Source organism: Scyliorhinus torazame, chromosome 6 (genome assembly GCF_047496885.1).
Source record: "Scyliorhinus torazame isolate Kashiwa2021f chromosome 6, sScyTor2.1, whole genome shotgun sequence".
Classification (NCBI taxonomy): Eukaryota; Metazoa; Chordata; class Chondrichthyes; order Carcharhiniformes; family Scyliorhinidae; genus Scyliorhinus; species Scyliorhinus torazame.
The window spans coordinates 174,224,106-174,249,996 of record NC_092712.1 but is presented as its reverse complement, the minus strand read 5'-3'; the positions used below and the strand labels follow the sequence as shown (position 1 = coordinate 174,249,996).

Here is a 25,891-nt window from a genome sequence, read left to right as displayed (position 1 = left end):
TCTTATAGTAATGCCCCCTTGTAACAGCTACATCCATCCGAGGAAATAGTCTCTGAACGTCCACTCTATCTATCCCCGTTTAGACTTAATATTCCCAAATTTATTGGGGAGGGTGGAGGCTAGGCAAGCCGCTCGCGAGAGTGTCATGACTCCCAGGAAAGGGACAGATCGTTTAACGTTGACAACATTGGCTAGGAATTTTGGTGGCAGATCTGCCTGGGTGACAGGGTGAGTTGTGGAGAAGTCAGGGCCAGTGTCATATGTGGTGGAGACACAGGGCCGTCAGTAAAGAAGCATGTTGACCACTTGTGCAAGAGAGTAGAACAATCTCCAGGTGACAAGCAAATGTGTTTTGCATCAACTCATATGCACCAGCCCCTGAAGCAGAGATTTCTACTCCCTTGGTGGGGCCAAGGCAGCCTCTGGCTTCGGTGACTGAGGCAGAAGAAAGGGTTGGCAAAGGCTTAGCTCCAGAGGTGGTCACGTCCTCTACATGAAGGGAACCTGTGTGGTCTGCTGCTGAAGAACCCCTGACTGAGTTGTGGCATTCCACAAGGATCTGCAAGTCTCCGGACAGACTAACATTCTGAACTGATTTTGTCTGGTGTCCCTTCAGTATTTTGCTGTTTGTCTGCCTATGTGCTAACTATATTTTTTTCCATTTTGTTTTATCATAGTGTGGCGAATGTATAGTGCTAATAATTCACCAGTGCATTTGTGTCACGTTCTACTGTTGTGTTATGTTGTTAACCCTGTGGGCTCCACCAATGGGCCATTGTGTGGCATCACCCACAGGTGGATATGTTGGGGCCTGTGTGGGCTCCGCCCATGGCTCCTCCCCTTGAAAGGAAGTATAAAGAGCAGCTGACCTGTAGGCGGTTCACAGTATTGTACCAGTCGCAGGCAGGCACTGTTCTAAGCTGATTAAAACCACGGTTTACTTCTCCTCGTGTCTTTGAGTGAATTGATGGTCGCATCAATTTAATCAGCTTAAATAGAACTTTGGAATCAGCCCTCAAACCTGACAGACTGGAACTCGATCTGCAGGCCGCGGAGGGGGAATAAATTTTTTCGCACTGGCTTCGATGCTTCAAGGCCTATCTCGCCGCTTCGTCTACGCCATCCATCACTGATGAACGGAAGCTGAGTCACCTCCACGCACGGGTGAGCCATCGCATTTCTGTTCAGCTCGACGAGGCCGCCTCCGATGCAAATGCCCTCCCAATGCTTGAACGCCTCTACGTACGGCCTGTGAACGAGGTCTACGCGCGACACATCTTCACCACTCGCCGCCAGCGCCCCGGGGAGTCACTAGATGACTACCTACGCGACCACAAAGCCATCGCACGCAACTGTAATTACCAGGCCGTTACGGCCGTTCAGCACATGGAGCTCACCGTCCGAGACGTCTACGTGGCGGGAGTCCGGTCGAATTATGTGAGACAGCGCCTGCTCGAAAAAGGGGCCCAGGACCTGGACGACATGGTAAAGTTAGCCACCTCACTGGAGGTTGCCTTTCAGAGCCTTACTGCGTTCCCGGCCGACCACGCGACTCCCTCGTGGGCCCCTGACCAGAGACTACCCCAGGCCTTTGCCGTGCGGCCGCCCGCCCATCATGGAGGGCTACCCTGCTATTTTTGCGGCCAGACCCAACACCCCCGACTGCACTGCCCAGCCCGCAACATGAACTGCAGCAGCTGCGGGCGAAAAGGACACTTCGCCAAGGTCTGTCTGGCCAGGTCTACGAACTCTAACTCACAGACCCGATCCTCAGACCCACAGGCCCGCAGACCTTGCAATGTGGCAACGTGTCTGCCGACTCCGGTTCCTCACAGCATGTGCGACTCAGGGGGGGCCGCCATCTTGACCATCCTCCCCCACGCGGCCTGCCACGTGTGATCCATGGGGGCCATCATCTTGGCCGCCATCTGCTACGCCGCTTGACGCGTACGTTCTACATAGACAGTCATCACGGGGCCACCCCAGCACCTCCGAACATGCCGCCGGCTACCCGCAACTCAACGCGGTCACTCTGGACCAGTCGCGACCCAAGCACCTCCGGAGCTCCATGATGGCCGTCCGAGTTAACGGGCACGAGACACCTTGCTTCTTCGACTCCGGGAGCACAGAGAGCTTCATTCACCCGGACATGGTAAGACGCTGCTCGCTCCCAATTTTCCCGATGCAACAAACCATCTCCCTTGTCTCTGGGTCGCACTCGGTGCAAATCAAAGGGTGCACTACTGCAACCTAAGTGATACAGGGCGCCGAGTACGCTAATTTTAAACTATATGTGCTCCCAGACCTGTGCGCTCCTCTCCTATTGGGACTCGACTTCCAATGTAACCTCAGGAGCCTAACTCTGAAGTTCAGGGGGCCCCTGCCCCCACTCACTATATGCAGCCTCGCGACCCTAAAAGTCGACCCTCCCCCTCTCTTTGCAAACCTCACCGCCGACTGCAAGCCAGTCGGCACCAGGAGCAGGCAGTATAGCATGCAGGACAGGACGTTCATTAGGTCTGAGATCCAGCGTCTCTTGCGGGAGGGAGTCATCAAGGCCAGCAATAGCCTCTGGAGAGCTCAGGTGGTGATCGTCAAACCATTAACCGGTATACGCAACTCGATGCCTACCCCCTTCCCCGGATTGCAGATATGGTAAATCAAATCGCACACTACCGCGTGTTCTCCACAGTGGATCTGAGGTCTGCACACCACCAGCTCCCAATCCGCCCGGAGGACCACCACTACATGGCTTTTGAGGCAGAGGGCCGCCTTTTCCATTTCCTCCGGGTCCCCTTTGGCGTCACGAATGGGGTTTCGGTGTTCCAACGAGCAATGGACCGAATGGTGGACCAGTACAGGCTGCGGGCCACATTTCTGTACTTGGGCAATGTCACCATCTGCGGCCATGATCACACAGATGGTTTCATAAGTTCGGGGTGGGGAGGTGTGGGGTAATGTGGCCCCCTTGATGGGTGATCCTTTGCAGTCCACATGGTAGTTGGAGCCATTGGAACGCGAGCATGGAACCCGGGTCTGGAGATTGGCAGTTGGAGACAGTGTTGTTAGGAGTAGACCTATATAGTTGTGTTATTAAAACCCTTAGGCTATGTAGCTACTCTTCATCAATAAATCCTGTAATTCATTACTTGCCACGTCAAGTCCTTTAGAATTATTACAAGGGCGTGTAGAGGTCCTGGGGAGTGAGTGGGGGGTGGGAGGGGGAGTCTCGTTGGTGGTCGGAGGATACCAGTCCACCAGCTACCCAGAAGCTAGAAGTGGTTTTTATTCTTCTAACTTTTCTTTCTGGGTAACTATTGCTGGGAGAGTCTGAACCATCCAAAGTTTGCGATTTAAATCGCATGTTCGGATGATTCCCAGTGCATGGGAACTGCCCATCGGGAGTTTAGACATTCCAGGCAAATGCCCTGCAAACTTTGCCTGAGGTGGGCTGTGGGGAGGATCCCCATGCCCTTTGGGGTATACACTGCCCTGGAGCTCGGAAGTTCCAGTCCAATACATTTGGGGCTGCATGTAAATATACGCTGTTTTTGATACTTCGAAGCACTCAAAGGACACAGCAGAGTGTTCGGATGCAACTTCGATCCTGCACTCTGTTGAGTTCCTTCTTTTAGCTGCACCACTGGTGTAAACTTGTTATGTTTTGTGCAGCTGCTCCCCTATACAAAACGGCCAGCTGAGAAGATCAATGTGAAACGTGTTGCCCTCTCCTTTCAGGACACGCCCCTTCCCGCCAGCCCCGCCCTCCGCCCGACCCGCGCCAGTGCCAACGCTGATTGGCCGTGGCCGCAGGGCGGATGGACCAAACACTGAGGCGCCCCCGCCCCGCCTCCTGACCAGTATTTTTGGATTGCCGGGAGGACCCTGAAGGTCAAACGGGACAGCTGCCGGGCAGAATTGAATTACTGCTGCAGTAGTTTTGCACGCACCCGTCCCCCCTCCTTTTCACATTATATTATTGTATTAAAATATGGTGTCTTTTGGATCTTTTTCAGGGTTGGGCTAGGGTAATTTTCTTGGCACCCATTCTCTCTCACCTGGACCCCCTTGGCAGGGCAGTGTGTTGGGCAGCTTGGTGTGGGTCCTGGGGTAGTGATAAGTGAAGGAGTCAAACTCTCTAGGACAACAGTTGCAGCCACTACTCAGCGTCGATCGCAGCAATGTTCCGCCTCATGGTAACCCAAGCCAAGAAGCACCCCAGTGTGAGTAAAAGCCGCTGTTTGAGAACAAATGCCTTTTCTTCACATTTGGACTTTTTCTCATATATATCTCCTCACTGCCGGAGGGGAGCAGGCAGGTGCAAAGTCCAACAGCAGGGAAACAACAAGGTCAGGGCCAGGTAGGCTCAAATCCCAGGGTGATTGGAGACGAGCCAGTCACCTCAACATGACCACTGCAACTCAGAACAGCTTTCATGCATATCGCGCCTTTGGGTAGAAAAACGGGATGGTGGGGCCAATTTGGATGGATTTTGTTCGGGATCGCAAGCAATGTGTAGCAGTGCTGGGACGATGAAGTTGAATGGCGGGCGGCACATGAGTTATTTTGACCTGGATTATTTTGTCTGTTGCAAATATCCAATGGTACTTCACAGGGATAAATGGACGCTGGAAGTTTGGAATGAAAACAGAAAATTATGAACATGATATTGGGCGAGAAGGTGGCCAGAAATGTGGTCGAAAGGAGTAGGTTTGGTGGTGTTAACGATCAAAGTAAAATGGAGGAGTTTAGGAAGAATGTGGGATATTTTTGCATGAAGGAGGAACATCCAGATAGAGGGATGGGGTGTTATTTTTTGTTGGGGGTGGGGGGAGGTGGCTGGTGGTAGTGAGAGGATTTGTAGGTCTGGAGATGGGGAAGGGTGAGATAAATGATGGAATTTTAAACTGGAGATGTTGGGGTAGACAAGGTGTGATAGTTGAGCCCTGGTGTGGAATAAGAATAGTAAAATAGAAAAGTTAAAACTGAAAAATTATGACATTTGTGCTATTTGTTAAAGCATCTAATGGTGGCAGCCATTATGTATTGACAACAATTACAAAGTATATCTTAAACTACAGCTGTCTCAGTAACACAACATCCCCTTAACCACAAAAGATGGCTATGGTCCAATATGCTCTCCACTCTTAACCTCCAGTGAATGTCTGGATTTCTTCCCCCGCCTGCCCCCAGATGATTGTCACATGTGTTTCCAAACTCCACGACCAGAATGCACATTTTAAAATTTTCTTTTGCAATAATGCTTCCCATTAGCAGTTTGAATTCCAAACTCCAGTCCATGTTTTCCAATTGACTCTTGTAAACAAAGCTTCCGCTCCACTTGTACAACAAATTTAATATCCAGGTTTTACCACTCCCCCTTTAGGATTTCTTTGTCTTGACTGTTGTACAAATTGTTCACAATTGCTTTAACTATTGATTCCCAGATTCGATTAAGATAGCATCAAAATTTATATTTACCTCAGAAGTCTGTTTTCCCACTTTTTAAAATCTGGTGACTGCAACTGCCCCTCTAACTTAGAACACACTGTTTACTTTGCACTTGAATTCTCCTGAACAATACCTTGGTTTCTGTTCTCTTAACTTTAGTCTCCAGACATCATTTATGTCCCAATTCCCTCGTTATCTCGACTCTATCTGATTCCTTGGGGAGCATGCCTCTTCTAGCTCCCTTGTCTTGTCCAGTCGTTTTCCCTGGCAGAGTTGAGATGTTCACTCCCCAGTGTTCTGTCTCCAACTGCAAACAAACCCAACTTAAAAACTAACATTTTAATACCCTTCCAACCTTGCTAAGCAACCACTGCTACTTCGATTTACTCTTCATACCATAACCCCCTCTATGCACAATAGAAACAAAGTTGGAATTGAAACCAACCCCCACACATAATTGTCCAGCATGAATCTAACTACAGGTTTCACCGTTCCTGTCTCAGAAATATTAAATTTAACCCACTTAAAATTAAAGTCTTATTTATAATGTTTACCAATAGAAATATAAATCCCTTAAAACAACCTTTTTGTTCTCCTAACACACTACCTCAAGGCGCTGGAAAATAAATGGGATGAAGTTATATTTCAGTTGTCTAGAGCCTTGTTCAGAAGCAATCTGAAGTACAGTATTAATTCTGGAAAATTAAACAAGGATGATAATTCGGACACGAGAAGAGTTTAAAATTGATCAAGAGGGGCTGTTAAATAGGCTGTCTGTTTTTAAAAGTTGATCAGGGGCCAAGGCTGGTTTTCCAGTCAGAAGACTGGAAAACTGCAGAGTTACACCCTTCTGCAAAAATCGATGTAAAGAAAAGCCCAGCAACTACAGGTCAGTTCACCTTCAGTGTTGGGGAAACATCTAAAAGCAATAATTCAGGACAAAGCCAATGATCACCTGGTCAGGCAGGTTAATTAAGAAAATCATCTTTAACTTACTGGAGTTCTGAAGTGGAAATAAAGAGGGTTGATGGGGGCAATGCTGTAGGTGTGATTTATTTAAAAAAAAAAAAAAAAAAAATCTTTCATGGGGCGTGTGTGTCGCTGGTTAGGCTAGCATTGGCCTTGAGAAGGTAATGGTAGTATGCACATATTCCAAAAAACATTTGATACAGTGCCACAACACATTGTGAGCAAAGTTATAACTCGGATAAAAAGTACCGCATGGATATGAAGTTGACTGCGACAGGAAACAGAGCAGTGGTCAGTAAGTTTTTTGGACTGAAAGAAGGTTTGTAGTGGATTTCCCCAGGGATCTTTGCTTTTCCTGATGTATATTAATGACCTAGACCTTGGTGTACAGGGTGCAGTTTCAATATTTGCAGGCAATATGAAATTTAGAAACATTGCGAAATGTGTGGATGATAGGGTAGAACTTCAAAGGACATAGACAAGTTGATGAAATGGATGACCGATGGGGTTCAATGTAAAGATATATATGAAGTGATTAATTTTGGTAAGAAGAACAAGGAGAGACAATATAAATTGAAGAGTACAATTATAAAGGTGGTGCAGGAGGAGAAGGACCTGGGTGTATGTCCATCAGTCACTAATGTGATCAGACGTGTTGAGAGAGTGGTTAATAAGGAATGCGTTTGATGCACGATCAATAACTCCAGAAGCGATATTGGAGACAATTGAAGGCTTTAATACGCTAGATGTTTCCCCCAGCAGCGCAGGTACAGAAGAGTCCGGCGGGGGTGGTGGCTTCGTATTACAACGTGGTGAAGTGGTAGAAGGTACCGTAATACCTCCGTACAGCGATTTGCCTTATTACATCTTAACTATTTACAACAGTAATGTACATTTTAAAATGAAGCAATTAGTCGATCGGGGGCCCTGGTCGTCCTCTGCGATCGTCGTAGCTTTGGTGGTGATGCCGGTGGAGGTTCGGGTGTCTGTGACTTCGGGAGCATGGTTTCGGCTTCTGTGGCAGCTTCATTACCCCTAGATGGGGCCGGTGGAAGGACCGACTGACCTGGGAAGGGGGCGGCTGTGGGGTGCGCTGGTGGGCGGGAGGGTCTAGATGGGGCCGGTGGAAGAACCGATCCACCTGGGAAGTGGGCGGCTGTGAGGTGCGCCGATTGGTGGCGGGGGGGGGGGGGTCCAGCGGGCGCCAGGTCCCGTAGGGAGACCGTATCCTGTCGGCCGTCGGGGTACGCCACGTAGGCGTACTGAGGGTTAGCATGGAGGAGATGGACCCTCTCGACCAATGGGTCTGATTTGTGCACCCGCACGTGTTTTCGGAGCAGGATGGGTCCGGGAGCTGCCAACAGGTCGGAAGCGAGGTCCCAGAGGAGGACTTCCTGGGGAAGACAAGGAGACGTTCGTGAGATGTTTGGTTGGTCGTGGTACAGAGCAGTGACCAGATGGAGTGGAGGGCATCTGGGTAGACTTCCTGCCAGCGGGAGACTGGGAGATTCCTGGACCGCAGGGCCAGTAGGACGGTCTTCCAGACCGTTCCGTTCTCCCTCTCTACCTGTCCGTTTCCCCGGGGGCTGTAACTGGTCGTCCTGCTCGAGGCAATGCCCTTGCTGAGCAGGAATTGACGCATTCCGTCGCTCATAAAGGAGGACCCCCTATCACTGTGTATGTAGGCGGGGAAACCGAACACAGCAAAGATACTGTGAAGGGCTTTTATGACAGTGGTTGTGGTCATGTCGGGGCAGGGGATGGCGAATGGGAACCGGGAGTACTCGTCAATCACGTTCAGGAAGTATGTGTTGCGGTCGGTGGAGGGGAGGGGGCCCTTGAAATCCATACTGAGGCGTTCAAAGGGACGGAAAGCCTTTATCAGGTGCGCTTTCTCTGGCCTGTAGAAGTGCGGCTTGCACTCCACGTAGATTTGGCAAATCCTGGTGACTGTCCTGACCTCTTCGATGGAGTAGGGCAGGTTGCGGGTCTTGATGAAGTGGACAAATCGAGTGACCCGGGTGGCAGAGGTCCACTTGTGCATTGGCACATGTGCCGCGGGATAGGGCATCAGGAGGCTCGTTTAGCTTTCTGGGACGATACAAGATCTCATAGTTCGATCCTCCACCGTAAGATCTTGTTGTTTTATATCTTGCCCCGCTGTGCATTATCGAACATGAAAGCAACCGACCATTGGTCAGTGAGGAGAGTGAATCTCCTGCCGGCCAGGTAATGCCTCCAATGTCGCACAACTTCTACTATGGCCTGGGCCTCCTTTTCGACTGAGGAATGGCGGATTTCGGAGGCGTGGAGGGTGCGTGAGAAGAAAGCCACAGGTCTGCCCGCTTGGTTGAGGGTGGCCGCCAGAGCTACGTTGGACGCGCCACTCTCGACCTGGAAGGGGAGGGACTCGTCAATGGCGTGCATCGTGGCATTTGCAATGTCTGCTTTGATGTGGCTGAAGGCCTGGCGGGCCTCTATCGACAGGGGAAAAACTGTGGATTGGATCAGTGGATGGGCCTTGTCTGCATAGTTGGGGACCCAATGGGCATAGTAGGAAAAAAAACCTAGGCAGGGCCTTGGAGCAGTGCGGGAGGGGGAACTCCATAAGGGGGCGCATGAGTTCAGGGTCGGGGCCTCTAACTCCATTACGCACTACGTAGCCAAGGATGGCTAGGCGGTCGATGCTAAACACGCATTTATCCTTGTTTATACGTGAGGTGAAGGATTATTGCGGTCTGGAGGAATTTCCAGAGGTTGGTGTCGTGGTCCTGCTTGTCGTGGCCGCAGATGGTGACATTATCGAGGTACGGGAGTGTGGCCTGTAAACCATACCGGTCAACCATTTTGGTCCATCTCTCGTTGGAAGACCGAGACCCCATTCGTGACACCGAAGGGAACCCTTAAGAAGTGGTAGAGCCGCCCATCTGCTTCGAAAGCAGTGTATTTGCGGTCACTAGTGCGGATGGGGAGCTGGTGGTAGATGGACTTAAGATCCACCGTGGAAAAGGCCTTGTATTGCGCGATCCTGTTGACCAGGTCGGATATGCGGGGGAGAGGGTACGCGTCAAGCTGCGTAAACCTGTTGATTGGTCTGACTGTAGTCAATGACCCTGTTGATAGTCTGACAGTAGTCGATGACCATCCTATGCATCTCCCCGGTCTTTACAACCACTACTTGAGCTCTCCAGGGGCTGTTACTGGCTTCAATGACCCCTTCCCTCAGTAGCCTTTGGATCTCTGATCTAATAAAGATCCGGTCCTGGGCACTGTAGCGCCTGTTCCTGGTGGTGACTGATTTGCAATCCGGGGTGAGGTTCGCAAACGGGGAAGGCGGATCGACCTTGAGGGACGCGAGGCTGCAGTCAGTGAGGGGGGTATAGGCCCGCCAAATTTGAAAGTTAGACTTTGGAGGTTGCACTGAAAGTCCAACCCCAGGAGTGTGGCCACGCAGAGGTGGGGAAGGACGTACAGTCGGTAGTTTTTGAACTTTTCCAAGACCGTGAGGTTAGCTACACAACCCCTTGATCTCTACTGAGTGAGATCCGGAGGCCAGGGAGATTTTTTGATTAACTGGGTGGATGGGGAGAGAACAGCGCCTTACCGTGTCGGGGTGTATGAAGCTCTCCGTGCTCCCAGAGTCGATTAGGCAGGACGTTTCATGCCCATTGATGGGCACCGTCGTCGTAGCAGTCGAGAGTGTTTGGGACCGAGACTGGTCCAGGGTCACCGAGGCTAATCGTGGCAGCAGTTGGATGTTCTCTTCGGGCGGTGTGTGGTCAGCCGAACTGGGGTCCTGGGAGCCAATCCAAGATGGCTGCGCCCACTTGTCGCACATGGCTGGGGGTGCACAAAATGGTGCCCATCCATCGCACGTGGTGTCCACAGGGCAAGGTGGCGGCGCCCGGAGGCCACACGTGGCCCTGGAGGAGGAAGATGGCGCCCGCTGGCCACACGGGGTCTGTGGAGAGGGTTGTGGTGGCGGTCCGTAGTCTGGCATACCACCACGCAATTGCCCTTTTTGCTGCATCCCTTGCAGATGGATGAATGGGCCGGACAACGCTGTCTGGGGTGCTTGGCTTGCCTGGAAAAATAGCAGCGGGGCCCCCTGGGGTTGCCAGGCCGTCGAGCAGCACAAGCTTGTGGGGGGATGGGAGATGCCTCTGGGTTGTACGCGGGGGTGTTCCACGCTGCCCAGGAGGCTGCCACGCGGTCGGGGACGTAAGCGCGGGTGTTTCGGGAGGCCACATCCAGGGAGCCGGAAAGGGCCCATGCCTCCTTGAGGCCTAGTGTCTCTTTCTCCCGCAATCGCTGGCGGATTTGGGAGGACAGCATACCTGCAACGAAAGCGTCCCGAATCAAAAGTTCTGTGTGGTCGTTTGCTGAAACTTGCGGGCAGCTGCAGTTTCTCCCCAACACCAGGAGCGCACGGTAGAATTCTTCCAGGGATTTGTCGCCGCGTCGCTAGTAGATGTCGTGCGTAGACCTGGTTTACAGGGCGAATATAATGTCCTGTCAGCAGCTCCATTTCGGCATCGAAATCGTCCGCGTCCTCTGAGGGTGTAGACTTCTGGGCTCACACTCGAGTGCAGAATTTGTGGTTTCTGTTCTGCCGTGGGTGTGTTTTCGGCTGTCCCGAGATATCCGTTGAAGGTTGCCACTGAGTTTGCCACGTGGGGGCTGATTTTCAGACACTCCGGCTTGAATCGGAGCTCCATTCTTTAAAAACTAGCGTATTAAATTGATGCACGACCAATAACTCCAGAAGCGAGATTGGAGACAATTGAAGGCTTTAATACTCTAGATGTTTCCCCCAGCAGCGCAGGTACAGAAGAAAATTGCTGGGGCGGGCTCTTTTATACCCCGCCTTGCAGGGCGGAGCTAACATACAGGCTTAACCAATGGGAACAAGTACATTCTCCACCAATGGTATTCCGGCATTACCAGGTACTGTAATCCTTCTGACTCAGACTACTACAACGTTATACAAGGTTTTAATAATTGGGGCAAGGAGGTTATGTTGAACTTGTACAAGGCACTATTTCAGCCTCAACTGCAGCATTGCATCTAGTTCTGGTGCTGCACTTTTGTGAAGGCATTGGGGAGAGTGCAGAAAAGATTGGATAAGGGATGTGGAATTTCTGTTATTGAAGATAGTTTGGAGATGTTGGGGCTGTTTTCTTTGGAGATAAGGTTGAGAAGAAATTTATTGGAACTGTTCAACATCATGAGGCATCTGGACAGGGTAGGTAGGGAAACCCTATTCCCAACATTTTAAGGATAGGAATGAAGAGTCTCAGATGTAAAGTAATTGGAAAAAGAAGCAAAAGTGATATGCAGGGAGTGGTTAAGATTTCCAGTTCACTACGTGAATGTGGTTCAGGTCGATTCAATTGTGGTATTATAAAGGGAATTAGACTGTTATCTGAAAAGTAACAATGTGCTGTGTTATGGGGGGGAAGGCGGGAGAATAGCATAGCACTAAGTGAATTGCTCATTTGAAGTGCCAGTACAAACACGATGGGCCAAATGGCAGCCATAACAACTGTGATATACTGGCCCAGGAGTATAGGTACATAGGTTCAACAGAATCAAAGTGGGACTTGGTTGCAAAAACTTGTCTTGTACCTTGAATATAGAAATTTTAGGGATAATCTGATCAAGATTATTTGATCTGTTTAAAGTGGTAAAATAATTTGATAGAATAAGAAACCAACTTCTCCAGCCGAAACAAAGGGGCAATATGTTAAAACTAAACAGATTATTCAGCAAGGAAATGAGCAAACTGTTACAATCCCAGTTGGGTGTTATAACTGGGCGGGAAGATCCCAGAATGGAATCCTGGCTCAAAAGATTGTACCTTTTAAAGAAAATATGGAGAAACAGTCACAGGGCTGCTAATAAGTTTTTAATAACAAGAAAAAAAATTGGTTTATATTACAGTACCCTTCTCTCCCACACAGATTTTAAGGTTAACATGGGTTACAAAGTATATCTTTGGCTACAATAGTCTCATTTACACATAGTCCCTTTAGACATGGGCTGTGGTCAAACACACTCCACTCTGAGCCTGGGTGAATTGCTGTGGATTTCTGCTCAAAATCCCTCCAGATGGTCCTTGTCACGTGAGCCACTTTGTCTTACTGAACTTCAGCTTCCACATGAGTGATTTCAAATTCCGCTTTCAAAAAGACACGCTTTCATCTTTTAAATAATGCTTTCCCTCAGCTGCTTGTATTAAAATATCCACTGCGGGTTTTTCAAATTATTCTTTGAAACAAAGCTTCCACTCCACTTTTAACAGGGAATCCAGCATCCAGGTTTTATACCTCCCCCTTCAATTATGTTCGTACTTGCTTAAACTATTGATTTCCAGACTGTATGAAGGTGGCACAACTTTTGTTTTACCTCTGAAATCTGCTTTCCCACTTCAAATTTGGTTTCTGCAGCTGTCTATTTAACTCAAAACACCTTATCCCTTGAATTCTCCTGAACAGTACCTCGTTCAGCTTGTTGGTCTCTGTTCTCTTAACTTCAGTTTTCCTGAGATATTCTTTCTGTCCCAATTCCCTGGTAGTCTCGACTTTATCTGGTTCTTTTGGAAGTCTGCTCTTTTTCCATTCCCCTTATCCTGTTCAGTTTTTCTTCTGGCAGAGTTGAGCGATATTTACTCCCCGGTCTCCTATCTCCAACTGCCCTGCTTTCCAGTTAAACTAAGAACAAGAAAACTTCCCTCTGGAAAGTGACCCCTGGTTTCTAAACAACAATTTCTACTTCTACTACAGCTTTCATAACTTCTCCACAATTGAAGTACAGTTTGAATTGAAACCAACCCCGCCCCCCACAAATGCAAACACCTTTTCACAATCTGAATCTAGCTATAGGTTTAACCTTCCTTACACAGGAACACTAAATTAAACTCACTTAAAAATATAGCTTATTTCTAATCTTTAACAGTACAAATATAAATCCCTTTCTGTTTTCCTGACAGAAGCACACTTTTGTAAAAGGGTAGCAGAAATCAGAATCTTCTCCCCAAAAGTAGATCCTAGGACAATTGCGGGGGATAGGATGGGAAAGCAGGCCGAGGTGGGGTGCTGCTTCGGAGTGTCAGTACAGTCTCGATGGGACAAATGGCCTCCTTTTACACTGTAGTGAGTCTATAAGTATGTGGTCAATTAATTTCCACTCTTTGTGCCCTTGAATTCTGGTTTATTTATTGGTGGGAACTGAGGGCAGAGAGTGGATGTGGTTTGAATAATGTTACAGACATTGATCTCAGCGTTTTAAAATTTAAATATTTAGCACTGTTGTTTCACAGCTCCAGGGTCCTAGGTTCGATTCCCGGCTTGGGTCACTGTCTGTGTGAAGTCTGCACATTCCCCATGTGTCTGAGTGGGTTTCCTCCCACAAGTCCCGAAAGACGTGCGGTTAGGTAATTTGGACATTCTGAATTCTCCCTCGTACCCGAACAGGCGGCGGAATGTGGCGACTAGGAGCTTTTCACAGTAACTTCATTGCAGTGTTAATGTAAGCTTACTTGCGACAATAAATATCATTGTGTTATAAACTCCTCATGAGTGTGGTACAGCTAGAAATACAAGAAACTGGGATTCTGAGCAGGATAGGGCCATTCACCTTTTCAAGACTCTTTTCTGCCATTCAGTATGATCATGGGACCTCAATTCCACCTTCCTGTCCAACCCCCCATAACCCTTGGATCCTTCGTTGAATAAAAATCAAACTTGGCCTTTATTCATTGACCCAACCTCCAGTGCTCTCTGTGAAAAACAGTTACGACCCTCTGAATGAAAGGAAAAAATTATGCACATCTGAGTCTTAAATGGGAGAAGGCTAATTTTTAAACTGTGTCCTCCAGTTTGTGGGGGAAGTCCCCTGTCCAGTCTCTTCACCTCTCATTCTTCTAGACCCCAATGGGTATAGGCCCAACCTGTTCAACCTTTCACGATAATAAGATAACCTGTCTCATTCCACATTACCATGCCGAAAATAGTCTGCTCCCTGGCTGGCATTGGAACGTACTGTTCTTTGGTTGCATTCGGGACAATTTCTATGAGTCTCCTCCATTTTACCTGGAATTAAAGAGACAGTCCCAAAATGTAACAACCCATGAATTTTATACATCTTTTGTTAAAGGTGTTGATGGTTATGGACAGCAGCAGGAGTAGGCCATTCAGTCATTGGAGCCTGCTCCGCCAAACATTATGATAATGGCTGATATCTGTAACCTGTTCCTGCCTCTTCCCCCCCCCCCCCCCACCCCATTTCCATTGGTCGTTTTAGCCCCAACAGCTCTAACTCCTTGAAAACATACAATGTTTTGGCCTCAACTGCTTTTTGTGGCAGACAATTCCACAGGTTAACCACTTGCTGGGTGAAGAAATTTCCCCTTGTCTCAGTCCTAAATGGTTTACCTGTATCTTCAGACAATGACCCCTGGTCTGGATATCGCTACCATCGGGAACATCCTGCCTGCATCTACCCCGTCTAGCCCTGTTCGAATTTTATAGGTTTCTATAGGTTCTTCGGAACTTTAGTGAATATAATCCTAACCAACTCAATCACCCCTTGTATGTCAATCCTGCCATCTCTGGAATCAGTCTGGTAAACCTTCATTGTGCTCCCTCTATAGCAAGAACATCCTTCCTCAGATAAGGAGATCCAAATTGCACACATTATTGCAGGTGTGACCTCAAAAGGCACTGTTTAATTGCAGCAAGACATCCCTGCTCCTGAACGAATAATAGGGGACCCGGCATAGATTCCTGTGGTATGCCAATGGACACTGGCTTCCAGTCACTAAAGCAGCCGCCTGTCATCACCCTCTGTTTCCTACAGCTCAGCCAGATTTGAATCTACCTTATCAAGTTGCCCTGTATCCCATGTGCGTTTGCCATCTTTATAAATCTCCCGTGGAACTTTGTCAAATGTTAGACATTTTAGTTGCTGTGATATGAAGTCAAAAGTTCTGTTCCTTTTTCACCAACACATTTATTTCATTCCAACAGACTCTACACAAAACTCTTAACTACACATCACCAGACACAGGCCACCTGAAGCCCCTTTACATATCAGTGTCAATTATTGGATACTTAACATAAATGAGACAACTAATTGCAATATCTCGTCACCCATTACTTAACAGTCTCCCCTTCCATGGAGAAAAAAAATTAGGTGAAAACAAAATTTCAAGACACTCAAAAATACACGTGATTCCCCCCTCTCTTTTTTGGGGGTTTTTGTTTGGAAGAGAAAGAAAAGAAAAAGTCATAGAAACAAGCGCCCTTCATTAACAATATCCAAAAGTTTCTGTGAACTAGCCCCTCTTTTCGTAAAACAGTCTGACAGTTGATAGCTACTGTCAACCCATTTAATTTTTATTTCCCCTCTGTCCAACATCTGTTTCAAACTTGCGATGTCTATCCGTAATCTCTTTTCATTGACACTTTTTGTAGAGTGCACATTTTCCCACAGGGATTTATTGTCAATGTGACAGTCAATAGGTATATTACCCAAATCCCCTAATCCCCAAATTTCTGTCTATCTGACTTGTATAAAAGGCCATATCCACCGCCTCTACAAGGCTTAACGTCTCAGCAGCCAAAGTGCTTTTTACCACTCTCCTTATTTTCTTTGTTTCTCACACAAGAGGGTAACATTTACCATTGTTCCCCAAAAGGAAAATTATAAAATCTCCTGCGCTTGAAACCCCATCACATAAATTTGCATAGGACGTATCACTATAAACTGAGGTTCAAGTGCCCAAGGTCACCTAAAACCGGGAACTTCAAAACACACTCCTGCATTTTTAGTTTGGCCAACGCTTTATTTGCTCTTATTATTTCTTTCACTTTGGGATCATTCATTTTTGTACTCAACTCTAAGACATCAGAACTCACGTCCCGTCTAGTCTGTCTACCTAACCAGTTCAGTTGCCCAATTAAACTTTGCAGTTGCTCTTTTTCTATCTTTGAAACCATGGTGTCTTTTTGTGAAACCCGGCCACGACCAATTGCTATTGGGCTGATGCTTTCCAAATAAGATTGCTGATGTAAAGTTGCCCCTAACTTAGTCTGTCCGATTTCCAGTCCAATATATTTAAGTGCACTGGAACCTGACTTCCAACCCTGAATTCTTTCCTCAAACCAGAGATTACAGTAGCTTCAAAATCACTAGTCCCACCCCACAAAAAATCATCGACATGCATCATAAAGATGGCAGAAAGATTTCCTTTTATAGTGCTAGTAAAACATTGCAGGATCTGCTTTCAACTGGCAACAGCCTAACTTTAACAAAACTGACTGTACCAAAAATTGCCAGACTCTAGATGCATCATTTAATCCATATACACATTTGTTCAACTTCCAGAGTACCCCTTCTGTGTTAGCTGCTTCTTTAGGACGACGGAGAAAAATGTCTGTCTGGAGCTGATGCCCCTGCAAAAAGGCAGCTTTTATATCTACAGATTTGCATTCCCATGCCTTTGTGGCTAATGGAGCCAAGAAGATCTTTAAAATAACCTTTCCTGCTGTAGGTGAATCTACCCTTAAATCCTGATCTTCTAAGTTTTCTTCAAATCCCCTTGCCACAAGCCTGGCCTTTGCCTTTCACTTCCATCCGGAAGAACCTTTTCTGTGCAAATCCATCTGTGGGGTAGAGCTCTTTGTCCCCTATCCGGTACTTTAGTGTATACCCCAAATACACTCCAACTATGCAATTCTTGCTGTTTAGCATCTTTGATAACTTTTTCATCTAATTTATTTGAAGCCACCAAAATCTCACGTGCATGTGGGCTTCTACTCCTATTTGTATTCGTAGTCTTACTCATGTTCCGAGACATTGATAAAGTACATCCCCTCTCCCGCCTGGTTTCTCGTTCTGTACTGCTACTGCTTGATCTTTCTCTTCTACTGTGGGATGTCCTTTCAATAGTTCTCGACCTTTTCCTGCGGACCTGTTCACTATCCGATGTACTATCTGAACTGGCACTGTGTTTCTGTGCCCTCCATTTTTGAACTTAGTGTTCCCAATCCATTGTCTTGACTCCCTCCCCTGAATGCTGTATATTCAACCAATGTTTATACTTTCCAGTGGCCTTCCCTGTTCTACTAATAACAGTTGCATGCTTCCATTGACTAGACTCTTCAGGCAAGTATGTCACTTTTGTACCAACTTTTGGCAGTTGTCCTTTCGGAAAAATGGCCTGTTCTAATTCATCGGACGTGTTGTGTTCCTCTATAGAAGCCCTGTCTATATCAGTTAACGGGTCCTCATAGTTCTGTAACACGTGTATACCAGATAGCCCTGGCTCCTCGTCATGTTCATCTGCTCTGTCTAAATTTGTAATCTGTACCCATTAGCCGTGATGAATGTACCCTAACAGTTTGATTGCCATTCTGCAAAATAATTGTTTTGCCATCTATGCCTATGATCTTCCCTGGACCTTTCCAATCATTAGAATTGTCTCTCTTCTAGTATACCATATCTCCTTGCTGAAAAACTGTATTTGATGGCCATACATTATGCCTTAAAGCTCTGCGAATTCTTTCAGAGACTTCTGCTTCCAAAAAGGCTTTTCTACCACTATGTAATGCATTTAAATGTTCAGCAAAACCAGAGCTAATTGTAGTCCCCTCCCAAGCTGGAGGCTGGTCATCCAAAATGGATGGAATTTTAGGATTTCTACCAAACGCTGATTGATGAGGTCTATAAGCCCCCAACCATCTGCAATGAATTCTTTGCATGTATCGCCCATGCTAAAGCTGAATTTAGCCTGCAATTTGATCGATCTGCCAAAATTTTCCAAAGCATGTCATCGATGACAGCATGATTTCTTTCACAGACACCATTACTAAATGGGCTTTCTGCAGCCGTATTCATATTCTCCCCCATTTTCCGTAAGGAATTTTGCCGGTGGACCCATTCCTGTCCCAATCCATTTCTCCACGATTTGATCCAGAATTACTCACTTTTCTTTACTTCGTACAATCGTTGATTGACTAAATCTGGTTGCTAAATCTACAAAATGCAAAATAAATATATTATTGGCTTTATCCCAGATCTTAAGGTCCATGGCCACAATGTTGTTAAAATTCCTGGCCAAAGTTAGGGTTACTATCAGTCATGCTGGTGTCCTTCTGTACTTCCTACAAACTTCACAGCGGTCACTAACCTGTTCTATCAGTTTAGTATAGTCGTCATCCCTTACCCCTGCAACCTTTAATAAATTTTTCAGCCTCCGAGGAGAAGGATGTGCACATTGCCTCTGCAGTTTTAATACAACAAGCTTCTTATCAGCTAAAGTCCCATTTTCAACTGCCAGTAACACATCCTTAACCACTCTACTTGAAATATTATTTGTCAGTAATGCAATACAATAGTGTCCCGACTGTGTAAATTGTAAGTCCACCGTCTTTCCAAAAACTGTTGCCTTATCCTTTCCATATCCAGTTTCATGTGTGCTTTCTTCATCGACGGTCTGCTCCGAAGCAGAGGTATCTCACTTGATACAACATCCGTGCTAATGAAATTATTCACTCCGGCAATATTGCAAGGGATCACCACTCTTTTCAGCAACTTCAGAGTATTATCATCCCCAAACCTGAAACTTGTGAAACTTTCAAATTCCTTAACCTTGTTACGATTTTCAGCATTCAAAGAATCCAGGTAACATTTTAACCAGTCAATTCCCCTACATCAACTGCACGACCCTCATCTACACACTTAATCACATGCTCAAAGGCATGACCTCCCTCTGACAAAGTCATGCTGACTATTCCTGATCAAACCTTGCCTCTCCAAGTGGAGATAGATTCTCTCCTTCAGAAGTTTCTCCAATAGTTTACCTGATAGACTCACTGGTCTGTAGTTCCCTGGATTATCCCTACAGCCTTTCTTAAATAGTCGGACTTTAAAATCCAGCCATTAATGTCGAGGAACATGTAAGGTCAATATTTACTGGAACAATAGCAGGGACAAGAGAAGTTGTGAAATAATACTTGAAACAAATTAGTAATTTCTACTGGTACAATGAGGCTTGGTGAGATTGCCTTTGGGAGACAAAGATAGAAGTTAGAAATTGGATGGAAGATTGACTAGCCAACTGAGAGTAAGCATAAATGGATATTTTTCTGGTTGGCAAGGTGTAATGAATGATGTGACACAGGAGTAGTTGCTGGGGTCTCTTTTTTTACAATTTATATAAATGACTAAGGTGAAGGTACCGAAGATAAATTTACATATGAGAAGAGGAAACAAGGATACTAAAAGAAGAGAGAAAGATTGGTAAAGTGAGTGGGCAAAGACCTGGCAAATGGGCTATCATATGGGAAAATGTAAAATGGAAACCTAATGAAGTACATTATCTAATTGGTGTGAGAATGCAGAGCTCTGAATTGCAGAGGGATCTAGGGGTCCGAGTGCATGAATTTCAAAAGGCTAGTATGCGGGTGCTGGCAAGTAATTAGGAAAGCTAATAGAATGTTGTTGTTTATTGCAAGGAGAATTGAATACAAAAGTAGGGAGAGGATTATGCTCCAGTTATGTAGGGCATTGGTGTGGTCACCTCCTGGAGTACCGTATACAGTATTGGTTTCCTTATTTGAGGAAAGGTGTAAGTGCTTTGGAAGCAGTACAGAGAAGGCTTACTAACTAATACCTGGATTGGGTGGGTTGTCTTTATGAGGAAAGGTTAGACAGACTATGCTTTTACCCGCTGGAGTTTAGAAGAGTAAGGATCAACTTGATTGAAACATAAGATCGGATCAATGTGGATAAGATGTTTCCACATGTGGGGGGAATCTCAAACTTGGGGCCACAGCTTAAAAATAAGGGGTCGCCCATTTAAGACCACGATGAGGAAAATAAAATCCTATGGGTTGAGAGTCTTTGGAATTCTCTTGCTCAAAGAACGGTGAAAGGATAGTCTTTGACTATGTTTAAGGTAGAGGTAGGTAAATCCTTGAAAAGCTAGGGCATGAAAGGTTATTGGGGGTCGTGGGAATGTGAAGTTAAAGTTACAAGCAGATCAGCCATGATCATATTGAGTGGCGGAGCAAGTTTGAAAAGTCAAGTGCTCTACTCCTGCTCCTACTTTGTATATTCACATGTAACAGGATCATGCAGTGAAAAATGGCAGAATTATTGGGGAAGCTAGCCTGGAGGATTTTGAGCTCGGGGTTGTAAGGGGCTCTGTATTCATGTGCAAGGATACATAACTATTGCAAAAGGTGTTTGTTTCCATCAGCATTCTCAAATTGGAAGTATCATTTATTATTGCTCTAATACATTGTTTCAAAAACTGTTGATAATGGGATTTTTTCAATAGTAAAGTATAAACAATATTATTTGTTCAAAGAATTGTTTTTAAAATTGTTGTTTTACCAGAGAGAAACATAATAGCTATCTATTTTTGTTACTTTAGTTGATTCCTCTCTTCTTCTTCATTGGACTTGGAGCTTCTGGTGCTGGGCTATACCTGTCACGTCTGGCGATGTTTAGCCCTGATGTCTGGTATGTGATGTAATCTAGTTTGTTACTTTCTTCTATATTTATGGCTTTATAAATGAAGGCATAGAATAAAACGCTAAAGGTTTAGGCAACACTGGTTAGGCCTCCCTAGAACATTGTGTCCAATTCTGGGAACCACGCTTTAGGAAGGATGTCAAGACCTTAGACGATGTGTCCATTCCAAATCTCTTCCCGCACCTAGTGATGCACTAGGGCAACCTTTTGTCTGTTTCCATGGACAGTAACTCACGGAGCAGTTCGCTCGTCTGCCGCCAGGGCATCACAGTTCAGGGATGCCATTCCACATCGAGCATGGCTGACCATATGTCTCTTGCGGTCTTTGCACCAGCCATTCGTGTGTTTGGAAGGATTTGAGGTTGACACTTAGCCTGTTTGACCACCTGATGAACGCACCTTCCTTGACCATCAAGTCTGGGGGTGGGACGTGAAGCCGGAGCCTCTAGCTCAGAGGCAGGGGTGCTACCCACTCCGCTGCAAGAGCTGGACAATGAGGAAATTCAATAGAATGGCACCTGGGATGAAAGAGTTCCATGGAGAGATTAGAGAAACTAGCAGACAAGGTTAAGAGGGGATTTGATGAAGGCTTTTAAAATCAAGAAGGGTTTTGATAGGGTGAAGGAGGGGAAATGGTTTCCAATGTAAGAAGGGTCAATAACCAAAGGACCCAAGATTTGTATTAATTGGTAAAAGCACCAAAGGAAACATGAACACAGTTGTGAATCATCTCGGCCTCATGGTATTGCTGCAGGAGTTCCTCGGGGCAATATCCTGGGCCCTCGATCATAAGATCAGAAGTGGGTTTCTCGCTGATGATTGTGCAATGTTCCATTTGCAATTCCACAAAGAAGCAGCCCTTTTGCCGTGCAGCAAGACCTGAACAACATGCAGACTTGGATTGATAAGTGGCAAATAGCATTTGCACTTATGAGTACCAGCAGTGATCACCTTCAAGAGATATTTTAATCAACTCCCCATGACCTTTAATGGCATTGCCATTGCAAAGTCCCCCATCAGCAATATCATAGGAATCATAGAACTTCTACAGTGCAGAAGGAGACCATTCGGCCCCTCGGGTCTGCCGCAACCCTCTGAAAGAGCACCCTATCTAGGCACAATTCTGCACCCTATCCCCTTAACCCTGTACCCCAACCTAACGTTTGGACACTAAGGGGCAATTTACAACCTGCATATCTTTGGACTGTGAGAGGAAACCGGAGCATCCGGAGGAAACCCACACAGTCACGGGGAGAAAACTCATGAATCACCAAAAACGTGATTTAAGCAGCCAGATAAATACTTTGGCTAAACGAGCAGGTCAGAGACTCAGTATTTGTAGAAAGTGACTTGCCTCCTGATTCCAAAGCTTTTCCACCATCTATCGAGCACAAATTCAGAACGTGATGGAATATTCTCCACTTACCTCGAAGAGTGCAGCTTCAACATCAGTCACGATAAAGCAGCCCACTTGATTTGCACCCATCCATCATCTTCAATATTTATTCCACCAATGGTATACCATATACAAGACACTTCAGCAACCCGTCAAGGCTTCTTTTACAGCATCTTCCAAACCCACGATCTACATCACCTAGGGTAGTCAACACATAGAATACCACCACCTACAAGTTCTCCCATCTAAGTCGTGTATATTAGCTCGTACGTATACCTATCCCTTCAATGTTGTGGAGTGAAAATGCTTATACAAGTACAGTACCTCAAATCCAGCTATGTGAAAACCGAACATTAGACCATGCAAGAATTTTCGTGCTGTTAAATGAGTGACAAAAGCTTTTTGGCTTGTTTGGTGAGTTGTTGCATCGATGTCATGCCTAGTAGTTATCCACTTTGCACACTGGTCATTTCCCATGCTCCGAATGGTTGAAGCGACCTTTGACCCTGCCGAAATCGGCTTGCAAAGTTTGGGGAGTTGCGCTTCTCTGCACAGCATCCATACTGAATGTTCCTCTTGTGCTCCAGTGACCCACAGTGAACATCCTTTTTTAAAGTTGTGGCCTTACCAAAGCGCACTCCAGCTTCAGTCTGACCGCAGTCAATCTTCATCTTTAATGCAGGTACTGTAAAATGCCACAGGACTTTTTTTCCCCGAAAACCAACAAGATCTTAAATCCACCATGGACTCTGTCCAGAGGTTGCTAGTTTTGAAACACTATCTGTGCTGCCCAGCACCCCAGCCCATACAACTAGAGTGCTTTCACACATTCCGCAGTAGTTCAAGAAAGCAATGCGCCACCACTTTCTCAAGGGTAGTCAGAGGATAGTTAGTTAATGCTGGACTTGCATCTGACTCCAAATCCTGTGAATGCATACATTAGGGCAAAACGGTGGTGCAGTAATTAGCACTGCTGTCTCACGGTGCCGAGGTCCCAGGTTCGATCCTGGCTCTGGGTCACTGTCCATGTGGAGTTTGCACATTCTCCTAGCTTTTGCATGGGTTTCGCCCCCACAACCCAAAGATGTGCAGGCTAGGTGGATTGGTCATGCTAGATTGCCCCTTAATTGGAAAATAAAAAAATGAATTGGGTACTCTAAATTTTTTTTAAAAAAGTGAATGCATACATTAAAAAAAAATATGAATAGAGGAAAAAGTTTTAACAGCAAATAACTATCTGAAGAAATGGTGAAGACACATTCAACAGTAGATTTTAGACATTTATCGGACTATGGGGAATGAACAGGGAAGTGGGACTATTTGGATATTTCTTTCAAAAATCTCGCACAATCATGATGGCTGAAAAGTCTCCTGTGCTTATGATTCTATATAATTGTATATTTTTTTTTTTTCAGCTGGGATAAAAAAAATAACCCTGAGCCGTGGAAGAAATTGGGTTATAATCATCAATACAAGGTAACTTGGTGGAGAGAGGATTTGTTGAAAATAACATTTACAGTTGCACTGTTGGAATCAAAATTACTTCTCATCATGCATTTAAGAAAACTAAATAATACAGCAATAATCATAACATAATACATGAACTGTGAAATGATTGAGAAATATGCCTGCTGATTGTTTTATTCTTACTTTGACAGTTTGTTGCCGTCAACATGGATTACAAACATCTGCAGAAAAATGGTCCCGACTTCTGAACGATTACCAAAATGCCACCTGCCTTTGCTGAAATTCCAAAGATTTTTGAAAGCTCAATGCACGACACATTGTGTCTTCAGTGATTACATTCATTAATCATGTGTTCTTCTTTTGATATCAACAAGTGCAATTGGTAATCTGCTTTATACTAACTTTGACTTTTGAAACGCAAAAAATCCTGTTCTGATAATGTGCTTATTGCCCATATGTTATATGGATCAATCATGTCAATAAAACTAAAATTATCCTTGATAACACTCTCTCCTTTCAGAATGTAATTTTGAGTAGAAAAATGAGACTTATTTATCTGAATTAAGTGGTAATTTATAGATGACTAGTAATTTAAATTATGGAAGTTAAAGAATCATAGATTTTTAGGTTCATGTTAACAGAAATATGATTTACAGCATCTAAACTCCAGGCTGTAAATTGTACCATGTAAATCTAAGTCCATGGGAATGTGCATGAAAGTATGAAATATTACAATGTAATTGAGCCACAGACTAAATAAAATACATATCATCATGAATTCGCCCTTGAGTTATTTAACCTCCCGGAAGAGCTAAATAGTTGCAAGTCGTCGTGATTGACTGTCCCTTGATTTGAGGATCGCATTACTCGGGGATGCAATTTTAGTCTTTGTGCTGATCAGGCTAACCCTCGAGCATATTTCTTCTGGCACATGGGACAAGGTCCCAAAACGTAGTGGAATCTGGAGTGCAGGACTTTCTTCCTTTTTCTTTCTTTACTGCCTCTGCTCTCCCTCATCATTAAGACCTTATGACTCTAATCAAGATGCAGTTTCATAGATAGGTTACTGCCATTTTAAATGTTTGACAGCAAGTTCGTCCCTGTCATTAATTTCAATGCTGCAGTGCTTGAGTGAGAGCGTCACAATGTCTCTGACCCTGGATGTTGGCCATTTGAGTTGAGAAAAAGGACCTGATGGCTTTCTGCCATCAAAGTTAATTTTGCAGGACTTTTGCCTGAATGCTTGTGGAGCTGTCTTCGTGAAGGACACCATATGTTTGATGGTCCTCCCATTGAATCTGGAGGATGCAGCAGAGGCATGACTGATGGAATTTCTCTTGTGCTCTTATGCATCGCTGATACACCGTCCCAGATCTTGCTGCGGTACAAGTGTGGTAATGACAGCAGCTCTGTACGCTAGAACATTTGTTGACTTGCACAGGTCTTTGTTGTCAAACATTTGTTGCTCTAGTTTGGAGAAAACTTCACTGGCACATCTGATGATAACGAATCTCCTTGTCAATGGTGGTTTTGAAAGATGGATCTCCAAGCTATGGGAAGTCCTAAACATATTCCAGCGTGCCTCCTTCAACAAAAATGGGAGATGGAATATTTAGCTGACTAGATATGGGTTGATGTATGAGTTTGTTTTGGCAACATTATGGTACAGGTGTATGCAGATTTGAAGAGGTCAAGAGTGGCTTGCAAACCTGGTGCAGTGGGCAACAACGCTGCAGTCATCAACAGACGAAAGATCATATATATCCACAGAGGTCAGTTTAGTTTTGGCATAGAGATGACTGAAGTTAGTTTCCATCTAGATGATATTTACTACTGACACCAGAGGGCAGTTGATCTTTGAGATGAATAGCCATTTTCTGGATAGATTCAGTAACATGGGAGATATACAGACTTGCTTTCCACCAGTCCAAATGTTGAAGGCATCTGCGTAAGATCTCCCACTCGAGTTGCAGTCATATAATGAAGTTTCTTGGGCCGCAAAATCTTTGGAACACAATCCACTGAGCCACATGATTTGCTGAGTCAAATAGTTTGACCAGGTCA

The 25,891-nt window shown here is 45.6% G+C and overlaps 1 protein-coding gene across 1 annotated transcript; it reads left to right on the top strand.

Moving 5' to 3' along the window:
* Window positions 1–3,960: 3,960 nt before the first annotated feature.
* Window positions 3,961–24,605, top strand: LOC140425154 (cytochrome c oxidase subunit NDUFA4-like). Its single transcript, XM_072509114.1, has 4 exons — window positions 3,961–4,223; window positions 20,864–20,952; window positions 23,776–23,836; window positions 24,019–24,605. The coding sequence occupies exons 1-4, from the start codon at window positions 4,182–4,184 to the stop codon at window positions 24,073–24,075; spliced, it is 249 nt and encodes an 82-aa protein (XP_072365215.1). The 5' UTR covers window positions 3,961–4,181; the 3' UTR covers window positions 24,076–24,605.
* Window positions 24,606–25,891: the final 1,286 nt, after the last annotated feature.

Excerpts from the sequence above, each read along its gene's own strand:
- LOC140425154 (XM_072509114.1), top strand. The coding sequence starts at position 4,182 with ATGTTCCGCCTCATGGTAACCCAAGCCAAGAAGCACCCCAGT. Across the intron at positions 20,953-23,775 it reads ATGTTTAGCCCTGATGTCTG|CTGGGATAAAAAAAATAACC; the intron begins GTATGTGATGTA and ends TTTTTTTTTCAG. Across the intron at positions 23,837-24,018 it reads GTTATAATCATCAATACAAG|TTTGTTGCCGTCAACATGGA; the intron begins GTAACTTGGTGG and ends TTACTTTGACAG.